The sequence below is a fragment of the Papio anubis genome, chromosome 6 (assembly GCF_008728515.1).
Source record: "Papio anubis isolate 15944 chromosome 6, Panubis1.0, whole genome shotgun sequence".
Lineage (NCBI taxonomy): Eukaryota > Metazoa > Chordata > Mammalia > Primates > Cercopithecidae > Papio > Papio anubis.
The window spans coordinates 55477453-55500085 of record NC_044981.1 but is presented as its reverse complement, the minus strand read 5'-3'; the positions used below and the strand labels follow the sequence as shown (position 1 = coordinate 55500085).

The 22633-nt window shown below is 40.9% G+C and overlaps 2 protein-coding genes and 1 non-coding gene across 21 annotated transcripts in view; 1 reads left to right on the top strand and 2 right to left on the bottom strand.

Annotated features, from left to right (window-relative positions):
* Window positions 1-8694, bottom strand: part of BEND6 (BEN domain containing 6) — a 75520-nt gene extending 66826 nt beyond the window's left edge. The window contains exon 1 of one of the 4 annotated variants that reach the window (XR_001901857.2): window positions 8214-8548. The gene's annotated coding sequence lies outside the window, so the exon portion shown is untranslated. Of the gene's footprint in view, window positions 1-8213 lie in introns of all 4 variants that reach the window. The other 3 variants (XM_017957966.3, XM_003897764.3, XM_009205410.4) reach the window with 3 other exon arrangements.
* A 31-nt stretch (window positions 8695-8725) lies between these two features.
* Window positions 8726-22633, top strand: part of DST (dystonin) — a 488658-nt gene continuing 474750 nt past the window's right edge. For 11 of the 16 annotated variants that reach the window (XM_021936748.2, XM_021936745.2, XM_021936767.2 and 8 more), the window contains exons 1-2: window positions 8726-9267; window positions 9853-9914. In XM_021936748.2, coding sequence (XP_021792440.2) covers window positions 9087-9267; window positions 9853-9914 — 243 coding nt within the window. In that variant the 5' untranslated portion in view covers window positions 8726-9086. The remainder of the gene's footprint in view (window positions 9268-9852; window positions 9915-22633) is intronic. The other 5 variants (XM_017957960.3, XM_031667682.1, XM_021936744.2 and 2 more) reach the window with 3 other exon arrangements.
* On the bottom strand, window positions 18157-18266 carry LOC116275497. The gene has a single exon (XR_004184629.1). It is a non-coding gene; the product is annotated as a U6 spliceosomal RNA (small nuclear RNA).

The window sequence follows — 22633 nt, the reverse complement described above, 5'->3', positions numbered from 1 at the left end:
TGTTTTATAAAGGACAACCAGGTGGTCTCCCATAGAGCCCTTTTTCCAAAGTAGGAGTCAGCTTGGCCCTGCTAAGCTTCTTCAGCTTTCTGGAGATTCTGGGTCAAATTTACCCAAGTGATAAGGATGGAGACATGGCAATGAAATGGTAAGGATGTAACTATAATTTTTTAATACAAGGAGTCTTGTGAAATTGCTGGATTAGGAGGTGTGGCCTAGGCAAATTCCTCACATGCTAAAGGAGAGGACCGCATCTCTGTGTGTACAAGGAAACATCTGACGTTCTGCTGGAGTGTCGGGTTGGCCTTCATTAATCTGGGTAGTGGTAGCCTAAGGAGAGCCGGAAGAGAGCAAGAGTAGCAAGAGTAGCGGCTCAGCAAGCTGTAACTAAGAGGGTTTCCTTTAGGGGAAGAGCTGCAGTGCAAATGAAGCAGGGAGGCAGTGCAAATGAAAAATATGCAACAGGAATGGTTTGTGTGGTTTGTGAAGTGCTGAAGAATTTTGATGCCACTTGCTAGGTGTGCGGTCTTCAGGCAATTCCTTACACCTCTAAGCCCGGGAGTTCTCATCTATAAAATAGGAATAAGAGTAGTACCTACTTGGGGCTGCTGTGAGGATTGTATGAGTGAATGCATGTAAAGCATTTAGCAGAGAGTAGATACTCAATAAGTGCTAGCTATTACTACAAATAACTAGGTGGTCCACATCAAGGTAGCCATTCAGTAATGAGGATGACTGGTACATGTTGTTCCATGCCTTTTGGGGAAGGGGGACAGATGAATAATGATCATACCTGTCAACTCCCAGGGTGCTGTTGGTGCCCCTTAATCTAGGCACTAAGACCTAGACTTTTAACAGCTCACCAGACGGCAGACCACCAGGAAGTCTGATACATTAACTACAATCCTGCAATGTGTTCTCTAGGTAGATTCCTGCCTCATTACAAGTGACCACAGACTGAAATTGTGCAAAGAACAGTGCCCACTAGGCCCAGAGGGGGTCTGAGGCACCCAGAAAATCATATTGATCCAAGGTCTGTTTCTGTGTGGAATGCATGAATGTTGTGTCACCAAACCCTTCAAGCCTAGAGGGTCAGAAGAGAACTTGGAGGAAAAAGAACTAGCCAGACTGAGAGATCGGGACACCTCAGGAAACTGGACTTGCCCACTGGAGTAAGACAGTTACATAATGAAATAATCAGCTTCATACTGTAACAATATGTGATCATGATGATGTGACATTGAGACCTAGTATCCTGGAAATATGGTGGTGAGGAGGGAGTTGAGGTCCACAAATATGGCAAGAGTGGTGTCGTAGTCTGTTTTGTGCTGTTGAAACAGAATACCCCAAGCTTAGTAATTCATAATGAACAGAAATTTATTGGCTCACAGTACTGGAGGCTGCAAAGTCCAGTATCAAGGTGCTGGCATCTGGTGAGTGCCTTGCTGTGTCATCACATGGTGGAAGATGAAGATGGTGGGGGGAGAGAGAGAGACAGAGAGAGAGAGGAGAGAAGAGGCTGAACTAGCTCTTTTATAACAAATCCACTCCTAAAGTAGCAGCATTAATCCATTCATGAGGGCAGAGCCCTCATGGTCTAATCACCTCTCAAACGTCCCACCTCCCAATACTGTTACAACAATAATCTAATTTCTACATGAGTTTTTGCAAAGGAAAAAATTTAAACCATCGCATTCCAGTTCTGGTGGGAAGCTAGAAACGACGAGTAGGTGAAACTGAACAGCTGGATGGGCGGTGTTCCCACCAGAGTGCAGAATCACCCTGGTGGGATCGAGGGCACCAGTTGCCAGGTCTGCAGACTCCACAGCAGACTGTTGAATGTGGGCTTGGGGAAGGATTTAGGAAGAATGGTGGCTATATTTACCAGAATGTCTACAAGTTGTTTCTGGGAACCTAATACTAATTCCTTCTGTCCCTCTTTTAGGCCTTAAGACTGTAGCAGTTTATGCAGACTCTGAACCCAAGACTAGCTTTCAGGACTAGTGCTGTTGGCTTGGAATGGGCTTATCCATTCAAACATCTAGATATAAATTGGGTAGTTAATTGGCATGAAGGCAGCTTAGGAATCAAGTTAGCCCTTCTTCCCATGACAGAAGTCTATGGAAGTGGTCTTAGATAATTAATACAGTCTTTTCTTCTCTTAGGGTTACAACTGACATCTCAGTGGGAATTACCTTAGAGGACTCATTTGTCTCTCTCCCAATGTGTTTAAAGATGCTAGAGGACAAGGAAACTCCCAGCACATCATCTCCATTTAGTCTTTGGGTGGCAGCACTCACCTGCACTTGGGAGACTTATCTAAACTTTTATAGTTTAGAACAGAAAGTTTCCTTTGCTAACCAGACGGATAGTCCCCGAGACACTTCTTACAATCTCAGGAGTACGCAGGTGCTGCCATTGTTGATGGATCAAATGACTTATACTGTATTCAGAAGCCTCAGTACCTACGTGGATTTGTATGATTCTTACGATTCTCATTGGGGAAGTTGGAGAACTCATTAAGAATCTAATGAAAGGTATGGATCATGTCCTCAAAATGAGACACAAGTCTTTACGTGTAATTTCAGGTCTCTAGAAACCTACTCATGAATTCCAGTTTGAACTTCTATAGTAGAGACAGGACTGGCAAGAACAGGCTTTAGGTTTATGGCTTTCTTCTTTGAAATATAAACTCCACTATATTCCAATTTAGTGTGTTTGCTGTTTGTTGCCCTGTTTTACTCCATAAAGTATTTGTGGCTACAAAGACATTTTCAAGATGTGCTTTTCTTTCTGTTCCTATATTCATAGAGTGTCTTTATGTGGTATATCAATAACCTCTGGAACTATATATTATTAATACATCTTTTACTAATCATCAGTTGCTCATCACAATTTTCTGCTCTCCTTGGTACATTTAGTACCTCTGCTCTCCTAGTGACATTATTTTTTTGGCTACAAGTGCATTGATGCATTAGCATACAACTCTATTAGCACAAAATATTTAATGCAAAAGTCCTAAATGACAAAGAATTATTTTAAGAAATAGGAGAACTCTAGCTATTCAATGTTGCTGTAGTTTTATTATCAACACAACTTAGAACTTAATACTTAAATAATAACTAAAATTTTATTCATCTTGTAACATTTGCTATGCAATGATAAAGTTCCTACCTTATTTTTTTATCTTTTTACTTAAGAAGTGTAGAAGTTTCAGATGTAGAATGTTTGTAACTTATATGGCAAGTTTCATCTTGGATCTAGAAGGCAATACCTTCAACTTTCAAACTTGCTTTGTAAATTGCCCATTCTTAGAAATGGTGGAGATATTTTATACCATCTGAATAGTAATGAACAATATTGCTCAGTGATTTATAACTCTAAGAGCTTTATAATTTGATTTATGAACAGCTCTCAAATTTTCCATTGGCAGTTCATACAACTATGAGTAAATTTTCTGGCCAAATGACTCAGTATTTTGCTGCATGACTAATCCCACACTCAGTGTGGAAACTATATAAATGAATTCTATTTGCTTGTGGATAATAAATGATTACTTTCCAAAAACTGTCTGCAAAGCATTATATAGTAAATGAATTCAATTATATTGATGTTTTTAAGCTCCCAAACCCAGCTGACTTTTTTGAAAAGTCTGTAATGTTCACACACACAAAAAGAACGCCCCTCTCACCCCCCCTGGAATTATCATGGCTTCTGCAGTTTGGTAACCCGTAGAATAACAAAATCTAGGCTCTACAATAGCTAAAATGTTAAAAGAACAATCTGAAATAATTCCATTTGCAATATTTTCTCAGTATACTTTTAAGTTATTTTAAAAGTTTTTATTATGGTAAAATAAAGCCCTTTACCAGGGAATATTTGCTGAAAATAATATTTGATATTACTGCAAGTTACAATTATTTGCCTTTCAAAAATTCAAAATTTTTTTTTCAAAAAATTTTTTTATCAAGAAGAAGGATAAAAGAAAATAGTAATCTATCCACATGATGGTTTCCCTGGTTCTGGTGGCTGGAAATCACCTCCAAATTTATTTTAGATGAAGTAGGTTCTTCCAGATGATATAGCTCCTTTACCTTTTAATGCAAGCACATGTAAAACACTTCACCTAGAAACAGGGAAGTTACCAGGCCAAAATTAGTATGCTTTATTTCTAATAATTTATTGCTAGAGCCATTCTTACCTAAACTTCTTATTTTCAAGGGGGTAATATTTCAATGTAATGTCCTTGTGTGATTACCAACTGGGTAATTTACTCACTTCCATATAAATTGGTAATAATCACAGACAACCTAGGCTACATTCCAAGACATTCCTTATCTTTCCCTAAAAGTCATTATTCAAGTCTGAGTATTAGTAGCCAGATTTGATGGGAAAGAAACCCTGGGCATGGAGCCATCCTAACTAGTCAGGCTCAATTTTAACTCTGCAGAGTCCAAAGCAACCTGAGACTACAAAGACCAGTCTGTGGGGGGACTCAAGGTATTTTGAACAAATTACTAAATCACAAATCCCCAGGAGAATGTCCTCTTCTCCCCTGTCTTTAATTATTTCTCTCCCTCTTCTGGCTCCGTCTCCCAAATTCCCTAGAAACTTGCTCAAATATCCCTAGCCTGACAAAATAATCACCATTTGCCTTTATTCAGGATTTAATTGCTTTTCTACTCATCCCCTTTAGAGTTAAATTTCTGCAAAGATTGTAGACAACAACCCTCTCCTCTTTTTCATCTCTCATTCCCTCTTGAACTCATTAATGTCTGGTTTTAGCCTCTCCTGCCATGCTGAATCAGTTCTCTGAAAGGTTTCCAGAGGACTCCTAGTCACCAGTCCTCAGTCCTTGCCCTTCTTAGTCTCCCATTTGTGCATCTGTTCCAGAGAGTCACTAAATTGGAACACTCCCTACTTGGCTTCGACCACTTTGCTATCCTCCAGTCCACAAATGGAAGCTGTCTCCAATGTTCTGATTCTGAGATGCTCTTTAGCATCTATTCCTTAGTCATTTCCTCTATTTCCATTAATTTCCATTACTCCAACTACAATGTTGATGACTCCCTATCTGTTTTTGGTTCTGACCTCTCCACATTTCCATGGGCTTGCTGGATATTTTCACACTGCTGTCCTTCTGACGCTTCCAAGTCAGTGGGTCTAAAACACAGTTTTTTATCTTCTCCTTCCAAATTATTCATCTATCCTAGCTCAAAACCTGAGTTATCTTCAGTTCTTCCGTTTTTCTCAACTGGTTGCTACATAGCTTAGGGTGGAAACTTTTCTTCCTTCTGATGTTTCTTCCTGATCCATACATTAGGAACTTGTGCCATAACTTTCTGCCTCTAGGAAAGTACTCAGAAAGATGTTTCTGCCACGTTATTAAAGCACCTTACTCACTGTTATCTTTCAGGAATGAAAAGAGTTAGTGATGGAAAAACTCAAGAGGGCCTACTAGCCTTTAGTGGGCAGGAGTGATGTATAAAATTCCCTTCTCACACATGGGCCTGTCTCTTGCTCACACATGCTGAGTGCCTTATGGAAGTGTCAGGCTTCCCTTTGCCTTTGGTGTTTATCCCGGAATTTGAACAGGTTGGGTTCCTTCCTGCCCTAATGTTGGGGAGGTCTGTCATTTTTCAGCTGTGACTGCGTGGGCATGCTGAGTGAGGAAAAAGGAATAAGATGCCCCATTTTGGCCTTGAGGCTAAGCTGTCTTCTTCAATCTGACTTTATCTTGAAGAGAGTTAACACAATATTTTAATTTCCTTATGGTTCCTTGTGTCTATTCCCAATTTGGTTGAGACTCTAAAGGGAAGAAAGGCTGTATAATGGACCATCTTCTACATATGTGATATCCAACTCTCTTAGCTATCTTTCCCAACTTTTTTGTTTTCTTTTGGGTGACAATGATAACTTACTCTCATAAATAAGTCAACAAATTATACATACTTTTCCATTATAAATTTTCATTTTTTTGTATGAAAGATTTGGCCATTGCTCTCCCCCTCCATCCCTACCCTCAAACTTAACAATTCTTTTTGTGTGTGTGACTTTTATACAACGTCAATTATTCTTTTTTTAAAGCAAAAACCTACCAGGAAGGCAAGGTATAATTTCTACTAAATTAACTTCCAAAAAGCACTGCTTGGCTGATTTAGTATTTATTGAATTCCACAATGCATTAGGCACCACGTAAACACACAGAAAGAAGCAATTAATAATATGTATGCTATTATTTGGAAAAAATGATAAATTAGCAACAAACAAATCAGAAAATAACAATGGAACTAAATATTAAATTATTTCAAGGATTTGGTTTGTTTATTATTAGCATCTTTAAGACAACTGATGGAAAGAACAGAAATGAATGCATCTAAAAAGAAATATCTGTAATCCTATTGCATGGCAGTTAAGCATTTGTCTGCCAAGAGAGATAAATGATGTTCTTGTGTGCACTTGAAACTTATAAATGGCTGCAGCAAGACGCAGGATGATAACAATTGTGCTAAAGGAATAGTTCAGAAAACCATAATAGCGATTTAGTTGCTTTTTGTTGTTAAAAAATAGAGCGTTTGGGGCAATTTGAATACTATGCTGTGTCTGTGTCTTTGACATGTTTCTGTTCAAGTATATGTAGGCTATTTCAGCTCACTTACAAATTTCAGTCAATGAGAAGCATAAAGATGACCTTCCAAAATTCTGTTAGTTATTTCCCCCAATGTCTGCACACGATTAGTTCAGTTTTGTTGTTTAAAATTACTCCACCATGCCATTGTTGAGTCAATGCGGTGGAGAATTCTTCCTTTCCTGATGTGCCACACATTGCAAGCTCTCAGGATTTTCTTCAACAACCTCTGCATAATTGTTGAATACAGTTTCCCACTGCAGTGGGCTGCGGTATCAGGAAACCTTTAGCCATATGTACATGATGTAGTGCTACCTGTCACCCCCTCTGAGTGCTAGAGACCCATGAAGCCTATCCTGGAATGCCGTGCAGCCTACATGCTGCCATTCAAAATTCCCACCTTACCCAGTGTCTCCAAGCAAGGTCCCTTCTGAGTTCAATCCAAAACAACTGAATGAATGAGATGCAACATGTCAACAATTCGAATGTTTATTTTGTTTTAGGAAACCAGCTGTAAACAAAACGTATCTGTTGTTTTCCATGTTTATGAATCTGGCACTAAGAGACTGCATTAAGCAATGCCTTTTTAGGTTTAATACTTACACACGGTAATGTGTTACTGGCCTTAAGGACATTAATGATTAAGCTTTTACGCAGAGCTGTACGGTTTTGTATAGTTGGAAAACAACATGATTTTGAGATCACTACAAGCAAATAAAACTTTTATTCCTCCCAATTATTTACCTGCTTTTCAAAATTTTATAAATTTTTATGACACAATTTCTTCAGTCTATTAGGTATTCCAAAAAAGAGGCTAATACAGTCGTTATAAGAAACTCCACAAATGCAGTCAAGTGTTACCTTTTCACTATAATTAAAGTTTTCTTATGCGAGTAAATGAAACAAACAATCCAGCCCCACACAGGGAAAGCCAGCATTGCCTTGGAGGCAGCAGAACGCGGCACAGCACCGCCCGCCAAGGCCGCAAGATGCCGCAGACTGACTGCTGCAGCAGTCGCTTCCTGGCCAGCTGGCCGTGGCCCTCCGCAGAAAGGCACACTGCAGCGCTCTTGCCATACCTTCCGCGCTGGCATTGCATCAGTGTTAAATCCCCTGGCCACCAACTGCCATATACTTTTTGCTGGTTATGAAGAAACGTGGGGAGGGGACAAAAGGGAGACAGTGTGCCTGCAAGTGTGAGAGATCACTATTGCCTCACACTCCCTAAAAAATTTCTCCCCCAAATATTTATAAGCCAAGTCCCAACTTACTTCATCTGTCAGGTCCCTAAATCTGAAATCCCCTCGCCCTTCAAATGCACTAAATGAGTCAGGGTTTTTAGGGCAAACCCAGGGATACAAGAAGATCGAAACTGCCTAATTCTTAGCTGCGAAATAAGTACCAAGTTTGGGGTGGAAGAGTTCACCGCTGCAGACCAGAGCGTACTACCCCCGGAGCGCTCCTAGTTTAGAGAGGCTTGGAGAGGAGTGGGCCTCCCGTTCCTGGAGTATCCCAATTCCCAGGGAAGGCCCTTCCCGGCGCTCGCGCTTCAGCGTGCGAGGAACCCCCACAAGCAATAGCTCACCCGACTGCATCCTTCAAAGCCCCAACCTCGGGGCGGGGCGCAGGGAGTTGGGAGGTGGGGGGTAGCACCGCCGGGAGGCTCCTGTCAGCGCCTCACGGTTTTCCCCCTGGCTCCTTGGCGCCCCCTGACGATGGGCTCCGCAGCAATTTGGCCGAGGGAGGCTGGATAGGCGGAAGCGCCGGGTGTCCGGGAAGCTAGAGGCTCCCGGTCAATGCACCTGAGGACGGCGCGGACTGGCGGGCGGCCCCGCGGGAGGGCGCTGGGCTCTCAGGCCCGGGCGCAGCCCGCGGCCGCCGCCGAAACCGCCGCAGCCATGTCCGCGCGCCCGCGCTGCCGCAGCCCGGCTGTGATGTCATCAGCCGAGCCCCCGCCGCGGCGCCCCATTCCCGCCCCCAGCAGGCTGCCGCGGCTGCAGCCCGGGCGCCGCGTCCCCGCCCCGACCCACGTGCGCCCGGCTTCTGGGATGCTGAGGTCGGCGGCGGCCGCAGGACGATGCGCGGAGCCCGGGCGGTCGCGGCGGCGGCGCTGCTCCTCCCCACTCGCCGCGTCCCCGGCGGGGCTGCGCCCGGGGGCTGCGCACGGACGGGGGCGGGGGCGCCTGGGGAGGGAGGGGAGAGGATCCCAGTCGCCGAGTCGCAGCCTCGTCGCTGTCTGCTGAGTCATGGCAAGCGCTCCCCGCAGCCCTGGATCACTCGCGTAGCGCGGCTGGCGCGGGGTGCGCAGCCATTGGGCTGGGCGCGGGGCCGCGAGCGCCGGGCATGACGCGCTGAGCCGCGCTCACCCGTGCCCGCCGTCCCGGCGTGCGCCCCGCGCGGGTGCCTGTGCCGCCGCCCTCCAGCCCCGCCGTCGAGTCGCCCCCGCCTCGCCCGCACCATGATCGCCGCGGCTTTCCTCGTCTTGCTGAGACCCTACAGCATCCAATGTGCCCTCTTCCTCTTGTTGCTTCTGCTGGGCACCATCGCCACCATCGTCTTCTTCTGCTGCTGGCACCGCAAGCTCCAGAAAGGGAGGCATCCGATGAAATCGGTCTTCTCGGGTCGTTCGAGAAGCCGAGGTAAGACACGCCGCGACGGGTTTCTGCGGCTACCAGGAACATTTAAGCCGATTTGGAGAGTGAAGCGCGGCTCCCTCAGTTCTCCTCGGCTGCCCCTAGCCCCATCATTGCCCACTCCCCAGGCTGAGTACGTTTCTTTATTTAACGCCCCTTGCCCTTTTTGCCCTCACCTCCGCCCTCCAGTCTCCCAGGTTTGAATAACCACGGCGATGCAGAGGGCAGGGAGGGGAGAAACGAACTCAGATTTTCAGTCAGTTTGCTAAAGCCTTAAGGGTAATTTGAGCGTAGTCCGGGGCTGCGGCAGCCTTGCCTTCACCCGTCCTTCGCTGGAGCGTAGGGGTAAGAAAGTAAGGCATGGAAAGTTCGGGACTCCCCAACTCCCCCAGAACTTTCATGCAAACTTCTCGCGGAGAAATCACCTAGAGACCGATGGCCCCAGGACTCCTCCTCCCTCCCCCAGGATGTCCCACCGAATTCCAGGCGTCTGCAATATGCTTTCCCGACCCTGGTCTCCCAGGTAAGTCATGAATCACTTAGGTGAAGAACAAGGAGTTAAATGAAGTGTCATTTCTCTTTTCTCCCCAGATGCTGTTTTGAGATCGCACCACTTTCGTTCTGAGGTAATTTATTTAGCGCGCACGCTCAAGGTCAGAAGAAGTTCTCTTTCCTGAGTACCAATATTAATTATATGCGTGTTAAGAAACCAGTAGGACACTGAATGACGAGCATGCTGTCCCCTAGCCGAAAGTGGCATGTTTCTTTTTAAGCGATTCCATATTAGTGCCCAGCGAACGGTTTTAGCAAATTTGTGTAGTGGAGCCGTTGTACAAGAGGGGAAAAGGCAAACCCTAAAAGTGCTGCAGACCTTAAAAAACTTAGCCACAGGGTGGATGTCACTTGAGTTTACAGTTTGTATTTTGCTGGTGGAAGTGTTTTCTGGGTGCTCTCAGTTGATTCTGGTTGTTCACTGGGATAAACGAAGAGGTTAGTGCAGAACAGTTTGATCCATATGCATTTCAATTTCGATTTTCAAGTTTACATTTCTGTTCTCTCATAAAGCTCTCCATGTTTTAATGGGGACTATCTGATGATGTTTGCAAAGCGATGACGGTAGTGTGTGCTTAAATTAAATGCTTGTGCTAGTCTCTACTCCCGAAACGTGGACCATCCCTCTAGGGCAATTAACTCCTAATCACTGCACCCAGGAACCAGCTCCACTGAAGAAACGCAAGCTCTCCCTGACCTAGGATTTCTTTAGGAGTTTTCAGGCCAACCTCCACTTATCCTAAAATAATTTCCCCTCTTTTTAGGAAAGTTACACGCCGCCAGGCTTGGAAGTTGCTGCTTGGTGCAGTTTACTCATGTCGGCAAAGACTTCATAGTTAACCGCCCTCCATTTACCTGAAGTTATCTTACCTTTCATTTCATTAATTAGATATTTTATGCCACCCTAGATGTTTTATTGGGTTCTAGTTGCTTAAAAACTTTAACTGTATTATTGCAATATCATTAAAATGTTGCATAAAGAGTAATTCTACTGCATATAGCCCTGGAGGGTGAGAACTCTATTCAATTTAGGATTCTTGAGAGGATAAGTTAACCAGTCAGGTAATCAGAGGTTCCATTCCTGGCTTTACATTAACTAGCTGTGTGATATGTCTCGGTGCCTCCGTTTACCCATCTGTAAGATAGAGCCATTAGTACCTTGCAGGGTTATAGGAAGGTGGAGGAAATTACAACAAACTGTGTAAAGAAGAATCCCACTTAGCTCATGATAAGTATTCAGTATTTGGTAGCTATCATTATATTTTGTAAAATCGAATTTTAAAGTGTATAAAAATAAATGATAATGTTTGCAAATTTTCAAGTCTTTATTAAATTAATTAATTCAAGTTTATGGAAAACATAAAAAACCAGGACTATTATAAAGCAACAGTTTTCGAATGTGAGATTAATTCAACAGAACAGTCCATTCAGATGTGATGAGAAGTAAATAATTGACAGAGTGCAAACACCAAAATATAGGATTTTGATTTTAAAAGGAGATAACCAGTTCCACACACATAAATGATAGAACCAGAATAATAATCCTGTTATGGATTATTATGCTAGCCATCAGATATTTCAGCTAAAGCACAAACAAAAAATGAGATACAACTATGTCTTGTTTAGTTATCTCTCAGTTGAATGTTTTTGTCCTGAGCTTGCATTTGGTTAGGAAAACTGGGGGTAGTTGTTTAATGCCTTAACCCACTTCATAAGATTCCTGGTACAGTTTGACATCTTTGTGTGATATTTGCCTTGTTTACTAGACTGTGAGCTCTTTGAGGGCAGGACCATATATTTCTTGTTTAGGGCTGTATCCTCACTATCTGGCTCAGTGCCTTGTATACAGTGGTTTATTAATAAATATTTATTGAATGAATGGATGAAAAAAAAATATCCTAGTGAGTGCTGGTTCCTGAAACTGGGCAAATAGAACTCAGAGTTGGGCGGAAAAGAAAAAATGCACATTCTCAGGACATTGCTCAGAATTCAACATTTGCTAAATCTCAACTCTTGCTAGATCTTTCCAGCCTTTTAAAAATTGCCCTGGAGTTTGTGCTAAAAATGTAAGTCACAAATTGAAACAAAATGGATTTGGTTTGATTTTTGTTTCTGAAAAACTTAAACGCATTATTAGTTTAATTTGTTCATGGGCTACCCATCGGCAAGCTGTTTTGATAAACCACTCAAAGAATGCTATTTTATAAGTGAAAATTATGGGACTGTGTTGCAAAAGACTGTCATATTTCATCACTACGTTGCTTACACAAATGAAATATTTTCCCTTAAGGAAAACATAGGGAATATTTTTCTTTTCTCTTTTCTATCAAGATGCCATTTTCTGCAAGACTGTCTCTTTGAGAAATACCTCTGAATTTACTTGGATTTAAGCATGTTTTAAAAAATAAATTTTGTGTAGCATAATGAATATTCTTGTTGCTTTTTAGTAGTAGCTGCTGCAAAATAATTATCCAAGAAAATATTTTGATTTCTGACAAATCATAGTCATATTGAACTAAGAATTTAGTACTTTCTGTTTCTCCTTCCATTCTCAGTAAGTAGATAATTCACTTTCAGCGTTTCTACCGTGGTCAAAGGAGGAAAATGAGTTTAGGATCTGCTGACTCACTTTGAACCACGAAAAAGCTTTGGGCCAGCCCTTGTACAGATGAAGAAGTTCAGTGAGCACTTTGATGCTTTACTTGGCAGAAGGTATTACTTCTGGTACCCACATGCCCAGGAAGGAGTCCAATTGCACAGGAAGTTTTAGCCGGTTCCTTTTCAGGTAGTCAGAGAAATACTCCTAGAGAAAAAAATCGTGATACCAGAACTCAATTTGCTTTGGAGAAGTTCTGCAGTAGGGAAAAAAGCCACCTTCCTCATCCGAGGAGCTGCAGCTATTTTCTCCTCACTAAGTATATAATAAACACATTTCTTCAGTTTCTTCCTCATGAAGCTAGAAATAAATAATATGATGTTTATAAGATGTTTTGGAACCATAACTGCCAACCCTTTCTATTTTTACATGGTTGCAAACTTTACTAGCTTTTTAGTAGTCTTCTAAATGTTAATAAACAGCATATGAGAATGTGAAATTATTAATGCCGCTAGCAAGGCCTGAACAGCGTACCTTCAGTAATAGACAGAAATATGTGTTTTCTGTATCCTTATTAAACACTTATACAGTGTTTTTGTTCTTGTTGTTCTAAACAGCTAATGAAGAGAAGTGATTTCACATTGATGTAGTAAGACAGTCTAGAAACCAAGTGTTCATTCTGGTTTCTAGAATCCTGTTATCTAAGAAGTGTACTTTTCCTGAGGATTTATAATGCTTTATGCTGTATGTTTAAACAGTGATTACCTGTTACCTTAGATTCCTGTGGTGAAAGTCAGGCTGTGACAATCCTGATTTTAAGGAAATTTCAGAAAGTGATATGGGTAATTGAGGTACCATTAGATTATAAGAAAGGGTTTTGGGAGTACTTCAGTAGAATGGAGACTATTATAATGCCCTTTGAGAATATCCAGAGTGAATAGTGGTAAATAATCCCTATTCATGAGCTCAGTGGAATAAGGGAAGCCTTGTCTGACATAAGGAAGGAGAAGAGTGTGTTCTATATCTACCAGTTTTTGAGTAAATATCTCCATTTCCTGTTTCAGGCAAAGGAACCAAGAGTTAAGCAGTTCCCAAAGAGTCACATAACAAGATAAGGACTGAATAACACAAGAATTATCTGGCTACATATTATCTGTCCTGTGGTGTTGAATCATGCCACTCACAGCCCAGAGAAGAATATGCCCAAAATTTTCGCTGAAAGAAATTGAGTTTTTAGTTGACATTTCTTACAATACTGAATTGGCAAATCATTTAGTTTTTTCCAGTGATTATGTAAGTTATCCTAAATGAAACAATGGTCCACCTAAGCCTTGTTGTCCTCTTTATGTTCCTCAAGTGTCCCTGTACCAAATCATTGGAGAATGGCCAGCAAAATAACCACATTTCACAGCATCTCATTAAATTTTCATCTTTCATTAAGAATTACCTAATTTAGTAGATTAGGGAAAGTGATAGTTTATTATTGAGCAATCCTTTATAATTAGGTTATCTTTATAAATAAATTATTTGTCTAGAGTTACATTTTAGGTCTAAATTAATTTATACTAATTAAGTCAGCCATAAGTTGTAAGTGTACACATGATGTAGTATTCATTGAGTGTCACCCAATTATTTTTCAAATAAACACATTTATTTTCTCTTTCTGTCCAAAGTACTATGCTCGACAATAGGGCTAACAAAGGGTTGGAGATGGAGCCCCTGCCCTTGACAGTTCCTTCTAGGTCACTCCCAATATCAGTGCTGAAATTTTATAGTTACTGTTTTTTTTCTGTTATGCTAACTGAACTGCTGTGCCGTTTCCAACTATGAATCACAAATGTGATGAGAGCATCGGAAGCTGCTGTGTAAAAGTGTACAGCCAATACGTATGTAAAAAAGACAAATTAATCCTATTCACAGAGTTTATCATACCAGAGTCAACACTATCGTATAATTAACCCTGACTTTAGCTACTTGGTGACAAAACAGAAAAACAAAACAACAAAAACAAAAAACAAAAAAAACTCCCACTTTTTTTCCTGCATCCAAGCCAATTAAATTCATCTAGATTAGAATTGAAGCAAAATATTTTCCAGAGAAGTTTGCATCTTTATGTAATCTTAAGGCTCAAGAATGACTCTCTTTGAGATCTGGATGGCAAAATAGAACTAGGGTAATAACAATAATTATTGGCATAATGTAAGGATTATAAGAATAGGAGTTCAAAATTCTGGTTTTGGGTTCTAGCTCTGCCACGAACTAACTGTGTCACCTTGGTCAAGTCTCTTTTGTCGTTGAGACTTGGGTTTTTGTATTTTGACTGGTAATGTGAGAATGATCTCTGAGCCCCTTCCAGAAGTAATAGGCCAAGTATCTACTACATACAAAGTGTCATGCTGTAAAGGCACCATGAAAACATGATTCCTGTCTTCTAGGTGCTTAAGGCAGGTAAATAAAAAAACATCATTAGGGTAAATACCAAGTAACAAATTATGTATAGAAAAGAAATGGTTGGAATAGTTCTGGTGAAATGGTTGCTTCTAGCTCAAGTGATTAGAGAAGCCTTCCAAGAGGAGTGATATTTATGCTGAAGCCTGAAGGTTGTATGGTAAGTACAGTAGTCCCCTCTTTGTGGTTTTGCTTTCCATGGTTTCAGTTACCCGTGGCCAACTGTTGTCTGAAAATGTTCAGTGGAAAATTACAGAAATAAATGATTCATAAGTTTGAAATTGCGTGTCATTCTCAGTAGCACGATGGAACCCTGAGCTGCCCTTCTCCAATCCCACTTTGTCCTTCCCAACATGTGAATCATCCCTTTGTCTAGCAAATCCATACTTTATACTCTGGCCATCTCAGTTATCAGGTTTACTGTCAACTGTATTGCCATGCTTGTGTTCAAGTCACCCTTATTTTACTTAATAATGGCCCCATAGTGCAAGAGTAGTGATGCTGGCAATTCAGATATGCCAAGGAGAAGCCATAAAATGCTTCCTTAAAGTGAAAAGGTAAAACTTCTTGACTTAGTAAGGAAAGGAAAAAAAAAATCGTATGCTGAAGCTTCTAAGATATGCCACAAGAATGAATCCTCTATCTGTGAAATTGTGAAGAAGGAAAAAGAAATTCATGATAGTTTTGCTGTCACACTTTAAACTCTAAAAGTTATGGCCATAGTGCATGATAAGTGCTTAGTTAAGATGGAAAAGACATTAAATATGTGGGTGGAAGACATGAATAGAAAACATTCTGATTGATGGCAATGTGTTGCATCAGATTTACATAATTAAATAACACTTTATCATAGGTATGTATGTATAGGAAAAAAACATAGTATGTATAGGGTTTAGTACTATTCATGGTTTAAGGCATCCACTGGGGTCTTGGAATGGATCTGTGGTGGATAAGTGGGGCCTACTATACCTGAGTAGATTCAGAGAAAATGAGAGCAAAATCCCAGGTTGGTATAAGGGCTTGAGAATAGACAAGATTTAGGAAAGCACATGCCTGTTTTCAGGGCTTGTTGTACACCAGTATGGTTAGGGAGAGGGACTGTTGAGATCACGTAAAGGAATATAGAGCTGGAAGTATACATAGGTGTCAGCTACAATAGAAATGATTTGTGTATACTACATGACAGTTAACAAAAGGCTTTGACATAGCATTATTTTATTTGAATCCTTTAGGAGGGCACCTGCTCTGAGTCCTCTTAAGAGAAGCAGGCTGGGTACAGTGGCTCACGCCTGTAATCCCAGAATTTTGGGAGGCCAAGGCGGGCCGATCACAAGGTCAGGAGATGTAGAACATCCTGGTCAACATGGTGAAACCCTGTCTCTACTAAAATACAAAAATTAGGTGGGCGTGGTGGCTCATCCTGTAGTCCTAGCTACTCCGCAGGCTGACGCAGGGGAATCGCTCGAACCTGGGAGGTGGAGGTTGCAGTGAGCCAAGATAGTGCCACTGCACTCTCGCCTGGCAACAGAGCAAGATTCTGTCTCAGGAAAAAAAAAAAAAAAGAGGAAGCAAAAAAATCACCTTTTGATTTCTTTTCCAGCAACTATAACAAAACAACCCAATCACTGTTCTTTCACCCAGGGAGAACAAAGAGTTATGGCCTCTGCTGCAGAGGGCCTTGGAAAATGGCCAGTTGGGGGCCTTTCTGGTGACCCTGAGGCTGAGCTTTTAAAGGGTACCATGTTTTTGAGGTCCAAGGATCAGCATCATTGGGTTATATTCTGACTGCAGACACCATCTCTCCAGGGATTTATGGCAACCTGCTCATGTGTTTAGTGTGGTCATTACAAAGTTTAATACGAAGTATAATAAATTTGCAGGTAATTCATTATGTAAAAAGACCTTTTTCTTTTTTTTGTTTTTTTTTTTTGAGACGGAGTCTCGCTCTGTCACCCAGGCTGGAGTGCAGTGGCGCGATCTCGGCTCACTGCAAGCTCCGCCTCCCGGGCTTACGCCATTCTCCTGCCTCAGCCTCCCGAGTAGCTGGGACCACAGGCGCCCGCCACCTCGCCCGGCTAGTTTTTTGTATTTTTTAGTAGAGACGGGGTTTCACCGTGTTCGCCAGGATGGTCTCGATCTCCTGACCTCGTGATCCACCCGTCTCGGCCTCCCAAAGTGCTGGGATTACAGGCTTGAGCCACCGCGCCCGGCCAAGACCTTTTTATTGACTGAAATACATTAAAGTTTTTAAAAGTATTTGAAATGTATGTAGCAACTTTTCAACTTCTTCCTTTAAAATTTCTCTCCTAATAATTATTCCTAAATGTTTACCCTCCTCTGAAGTCCTCAAGCCTACTCCCTCACCTTCAGCCAGTGACCTTTTATCTCCTGACTCACAAAGAATATTAATGCATCAAGTAATAGCTCCTTAAACTTATTGCACCTAAGAACTAACTGGCATCTTAGCCTTCCTTCCCAGTCCAGTGAAAATTTCATCTGTTGTCCACGCTGATGCTTATGCTTATGTTGTGAATTCTTTTCTTCCCATCTCTTGGGGGATATTCTATTAGTCATCCCCTTCTTCTTTATCCTCAGTCACTCCTTCTCTGCTGGCTCCTTTCCCTTACCTATAAACATCACATGTGCTTACTATTGGAAATAATAGCAACAGCCCAGAACCTCCCTATGCCACCAACTCTTCTCTTGACAAGAAAAGTTTCCTGAAAAAGCTTCTTTGTTACCTTCTATTCCTCACCTCTCATTTATTCCTCAACTTAATTTAATCTGGCTTCTGCTGCTACTATTTAGAACAACTCACACTTAGCTCACCAATTATTTCCAAATTGATAAATTGATTATTTTAGTCTTTAATTTAGTTGATCTATCCAGTATTCAATACTATTGGCCACTGATTCCCTCTTGATATTTCCTTCCTGGTTTCTAGACAACACCCTCTAAATCCCCCGCCCCTTTCTGGCCCTGGCTTTCTCTGTTTTTGCAATGAATCCTCTTCCTACTTATAACTTGACATTCCCTGTCTTAGGCCTACTTTAAAGAAGAAAACAGCTTTATTGAGATATAATTTACATACCATACAGTTCATCCATTTAAGTGTATAATTAAGTGGTTTTTGGTATATTCACAAGGTTGTGCAACCATCATCACAATTTAATTTTAGAACATTTTCATCACCCCCAAAATAAACCTATACCCATTAGCAATTTTTCCCTATTCCCCTCCCTCCTTCATCCTTTAACTCTAGGCAGCTACTAATCTTCTTTCTGTCTTTTTTTATTTTTAAATATGGAATGCTTCACAAATTTGTGTTTCAGTGTTTCATCCTTGTGCAGGGGCCATGCTAATCTCTGTATCTTTCCAATTTTAATATATGTGCTGCCCAACCGAGCACTACTTTCTGGCAATAGATTTGCTGGGCCTCATTTTTGCCTATTCAGATTTTACTTGTGGGATCTCACCATACTGACTGTTTTAGTTTACCCCCATATCGTGGTTACTCTGAAATCTATCAAATTTAGACCTCACTTTTGATCTCTAGGTTCAGAGTCACCTACTTTTTCCTCATTTTCCCATAGATGTCCCATTGGCATCTCAAACTGAACATGTCCAAAACTGAACTCATCAGTCCTTTGCCACATCTTATGTACCTATTTTGGAGAATGACAATATTCTCACATCCAGTCCCCAAACCCCTGCAGTTTTTAAAACTAGGAATATAGAAGATAGAATAGACGGCTCCCTCATCCATCCTGCGCCATCTGTCTTCTCTTTTAAATGTGTCTAGACTCTGCCTTTCGTTGTATTCCCATTGCCGTTTATTTGGTTCAAGCCCTATCATAAACCTCTGGACAAGTCTCTCTGCATCCCCTTCCCCAACCCATCAACACCAACTTAATAAAGATCATTTGAAAAGACAAATTAATTATTAAAACTTCTATAACTTATGAAGACATTCAGATTTAAGTAATAGAAAACCCAACTTAAAATGGTTTATTAATAAACAGGGATTTCTATTCTCTCATAACAAGAAAGCTAGAGATGGCCACAGGCTTTGCTTGAGCAGTTCTACCATGTCATTTTCGGTATATTTGGAATAATCTGGTCATTCCCTTGTGGTTGGAGAATGGTTGGCACAGTTACAGACATGGTGTCTAAATTCAAGGAAGGAAGGAGGGGAACGGGCAGAGCCAGCCATGGTTATTTATCAGAAAATCTGAATATTTGCCAGAAGACTTTTCAGTTAGATTTCTGTTTACCCTTCACTGGCCAGAACTGCCACAGGCCATCTGTCACTATAAAGGAGGCTTGGGATGTGAGGTTTTATCTTTCTTAGTATCTGTAGTAGAGGTAGGCAAGGGAGAAAGAGTTGGGTAATGCATATTTCTCCCCTACTTGAAATCCTTCAGTAGCTTCCCACTTCTTTCATGATCACAAAGTTCATTCTTAGTATAATGTCAAAGGGTTCCTTGTACTGATGTCCTGTGATAGGTCGAGTCTACCATTTGTCCACACTTCTTATAATTCTTCAAATGGACCATGATCTTTTAGGATTATTGTTTTTATCCATGTTATTTCCAACTAATAAAGTCTCTTTCTATTTCTTTCCTCTCTTTTCTCATACAGCTCCAACAAAAACAAAAATACTCAAGCAAAAAAAGGGTAACTCTTGCTCTTTCTTGAAAGTCCAGTTCATAAGTTATCTCCTTAAGGAAACTTTCATGACTCCCGCCTCATAGTAACAATTTAGTTTGGTTTTTTTTTTGTTATTGTGAGACTCTTAAAGACAGTCTATAACCCCAGTTCTTAGTTTAGAATCTGACACATAGTGAAGCTCAGTAAATGTTGGATGAATGAATGAATATTTGAAGTTTTCTACAGGTCAGTTTCATTCTCAATTCTCATGAATTTGCCAACTTCCCCAAATATCCGGTATCCCTCTTTTCCTTAAGGGGAAAGAGACAGATGCTTTTCATATTGTATCTTTTTTTAAATTTATCTGAGACAGGGTCTCTCTCTGTTGCCCAGGCTGGAGTACAGTGGTGTGATCTCAGCTCACTGCAACCTCTGCCTCCTGAGTTCAAGTGATTCTCCTACCTCAGCTGCCTGAGTAGCTGGGATTTCAGGCGCTCACCACCATGCACAGCTAATTTTTATAGTTTTAGTAGAGACAAGATTTCACCATGTTGGCCAGGTTGGTCTAGAACTCCTGACCTCAGGTGATCCACCTGCCTTGGTCTTCCAAAGTGCTGGGATTACATGAATGAGCCACTCTGTCTGGCCCCATATTTTATTTTAGACATATAGTTATACCTTACTTATGTCTTACCCTGTGTTTTGTTCACAGATACACAGAATCAGACACTTTAGAAAATGAGTTGAAATTGGCCAGGTGCGGTGACTCATGCCTGTAATCCCAGCACTTTGGGAGGCCGAGGCGGGCAGATCATCTGAGGTTGGCAGTTCGAGATCAGCCTGACCAACATAGAGAAACCCTGTCTCTACTAAAAATACAAAATTAGCCAGGTGTGGTGGCAGGCCCCTGTAAACTCAGCTACTCGGGATCTGAGGTGGGAGAATCGCTTGAGCCTGGAAGGTGGAGGTTACGGTGAGCTGAGGTCATGCCATTGAACTCCAGCCCGGGCAACAGGGAAAAAACGGTATCAAAAAAAAAAAAAAAAAAAAAAAGAAAGAAAATGAGTTGAAAATATCCCTATTTTTTTTTTTTTAATTGAAGGAACTTTCATCCTTTGAGAGTTTTAAATCAAAGTTTGATATTTAATGTTTTTATTTCAATTTATAATCTAAAAGTAATTCTGAATTATTTTGTAACCATTTTACCTTATAACCAGTACTGTCATCCAATTCCAGTTCCTGAATTTGTGTTTTACTTACAGTCACATTAGTGCCAAGTGGTATTGCTTTAACTGTCATAAGCTTAAAAGGAAAGATTTGAGGCAATTCTTTATTTATAATTTATGCATTCATGCCAGATGAGAGCCAAATGCTGTGCTTTGGTAATCTGTTTAACTAATTTTGAGAAATGTGGTGATATATTTGAATAAAGAGCATCAGAAATGGCAAATATTGGACCGGGTATGGTAGCTCATGCCTGTAATCCCAGCACTTTGGGAGGTGGAGGCGGGGGAATTGCTTGAGCTCAGGAATTCAAGACCAGCCTGGACAATATAGCAAGACCTTGTCTATACAAAAAAATAATTTAAAAAATTTGTCGGGCATGGTGATGTGCTTCTATATTCCTACCTACTTGGGAGGCTGAGGCGGCTGATTGCTTAAGCCCAGGAGTTCGAGGCTACAGTGAGCCATTATCGTGCCACTGCACTCTAGCCTGGGCAGCAGAGCAAGGCCCTATCTTCTTTTTTAAAAAAAGTGAGAAATGGCAAATTAAATTAGAGTAAATATAGAGCACAAATTATAACATTGTCTTGTGGGGTGTATAAAACATATAGATGTTTGACACCTTTAGTGTAAAGAATGGCAGGGGAGTAATGAAATTCCTATACATTTGCAAAGTTTCTACATTTTATATGAAGTGACATGTTAACTTAGGTAGAATGAAAAGTTAAGGATGCATATTTTAACTCTCAGAGCAACTAATTAAAAAAAGCAAACCCAAGAGATAAACCCAACTAGAACTTCTAAAACATATCCAAATGACCTGAGGAAGGCAAGAAAAAGGGAACACAGGAACAAAAAACCAGAAGAGACAGACTAAAAATAAATAATAAAACAATAGATGTAAATCTAACAATATCAATAATTACATTAAATATTAATGGGCTAAACACTCCAATTATGAGACATAGATGACCAGAATCGAGAAATAGCAGGGCCTAACTATATGCTATTTACAAGAAATTCAGTTTAAGTATGAAGGCACAGACTGAAAGTGAATGGATGGAAAAAATATAAATGATGCAAAGAATAATCATAAGATTAGAGTGGCTATATTAATATTAGCTAAAATAGATAATCAAGGTAAATGGTATTAACAGAGATGAAGAGGGATGTCCCACAATGATGAAAGGACCAATCATTCTGGAAGACATCATCATAAATGTGTATCTACCTAATGTAAACATAACCTCAAAATGTATGACATAAACATTTCAAAAGTAAAGGCAGAATTAGACAATGCTGTAATCATAGTTGGTGATCAACAGAGTTTAGAAGCATACCTCTTTCAGCAATTGATAGAACATCCACATAGAAAATCAGTAAAAATGTAGGTAAAGATCTAAACAACTCTACCAACTATCTTGACCTAACCGATACTTCTAGAAACACTACACTCATTGACCAGGTGCGGTGGCTCATGCCTATAATCCTAACACTTCGGGAGGCCAAGGCAGTAGGATCATTTGAGCCCAGGAGTTTGAGATCAGCCTGGGCAATATGACAAAACCCTGTCTCTCCAAAAATACATATTAGCCAAGCTTAGCGGCATGCACCTGTAGTCCCAACTACTCAGGAGGCTGAGGTGGGATGATTGATTAAGTCTAGGTGGCCGAAGTTGTGGTGAACCATGATAGCACCATTGTACTGTAGCCTGGGTGACAGAGCGAGACCCTGTCTTAAAATGAATAAATAAATATTTGTAAAGAAACACCATACTCACATGACTCATTCACGAAGACAGACTATATTCTGGGTTAGAATACAAGTCAACATTAATTTAAAGGATTGAAATAATATAGATTATATAGGAATCAGTAATATCTCCAAGAAAATCTTGAATAT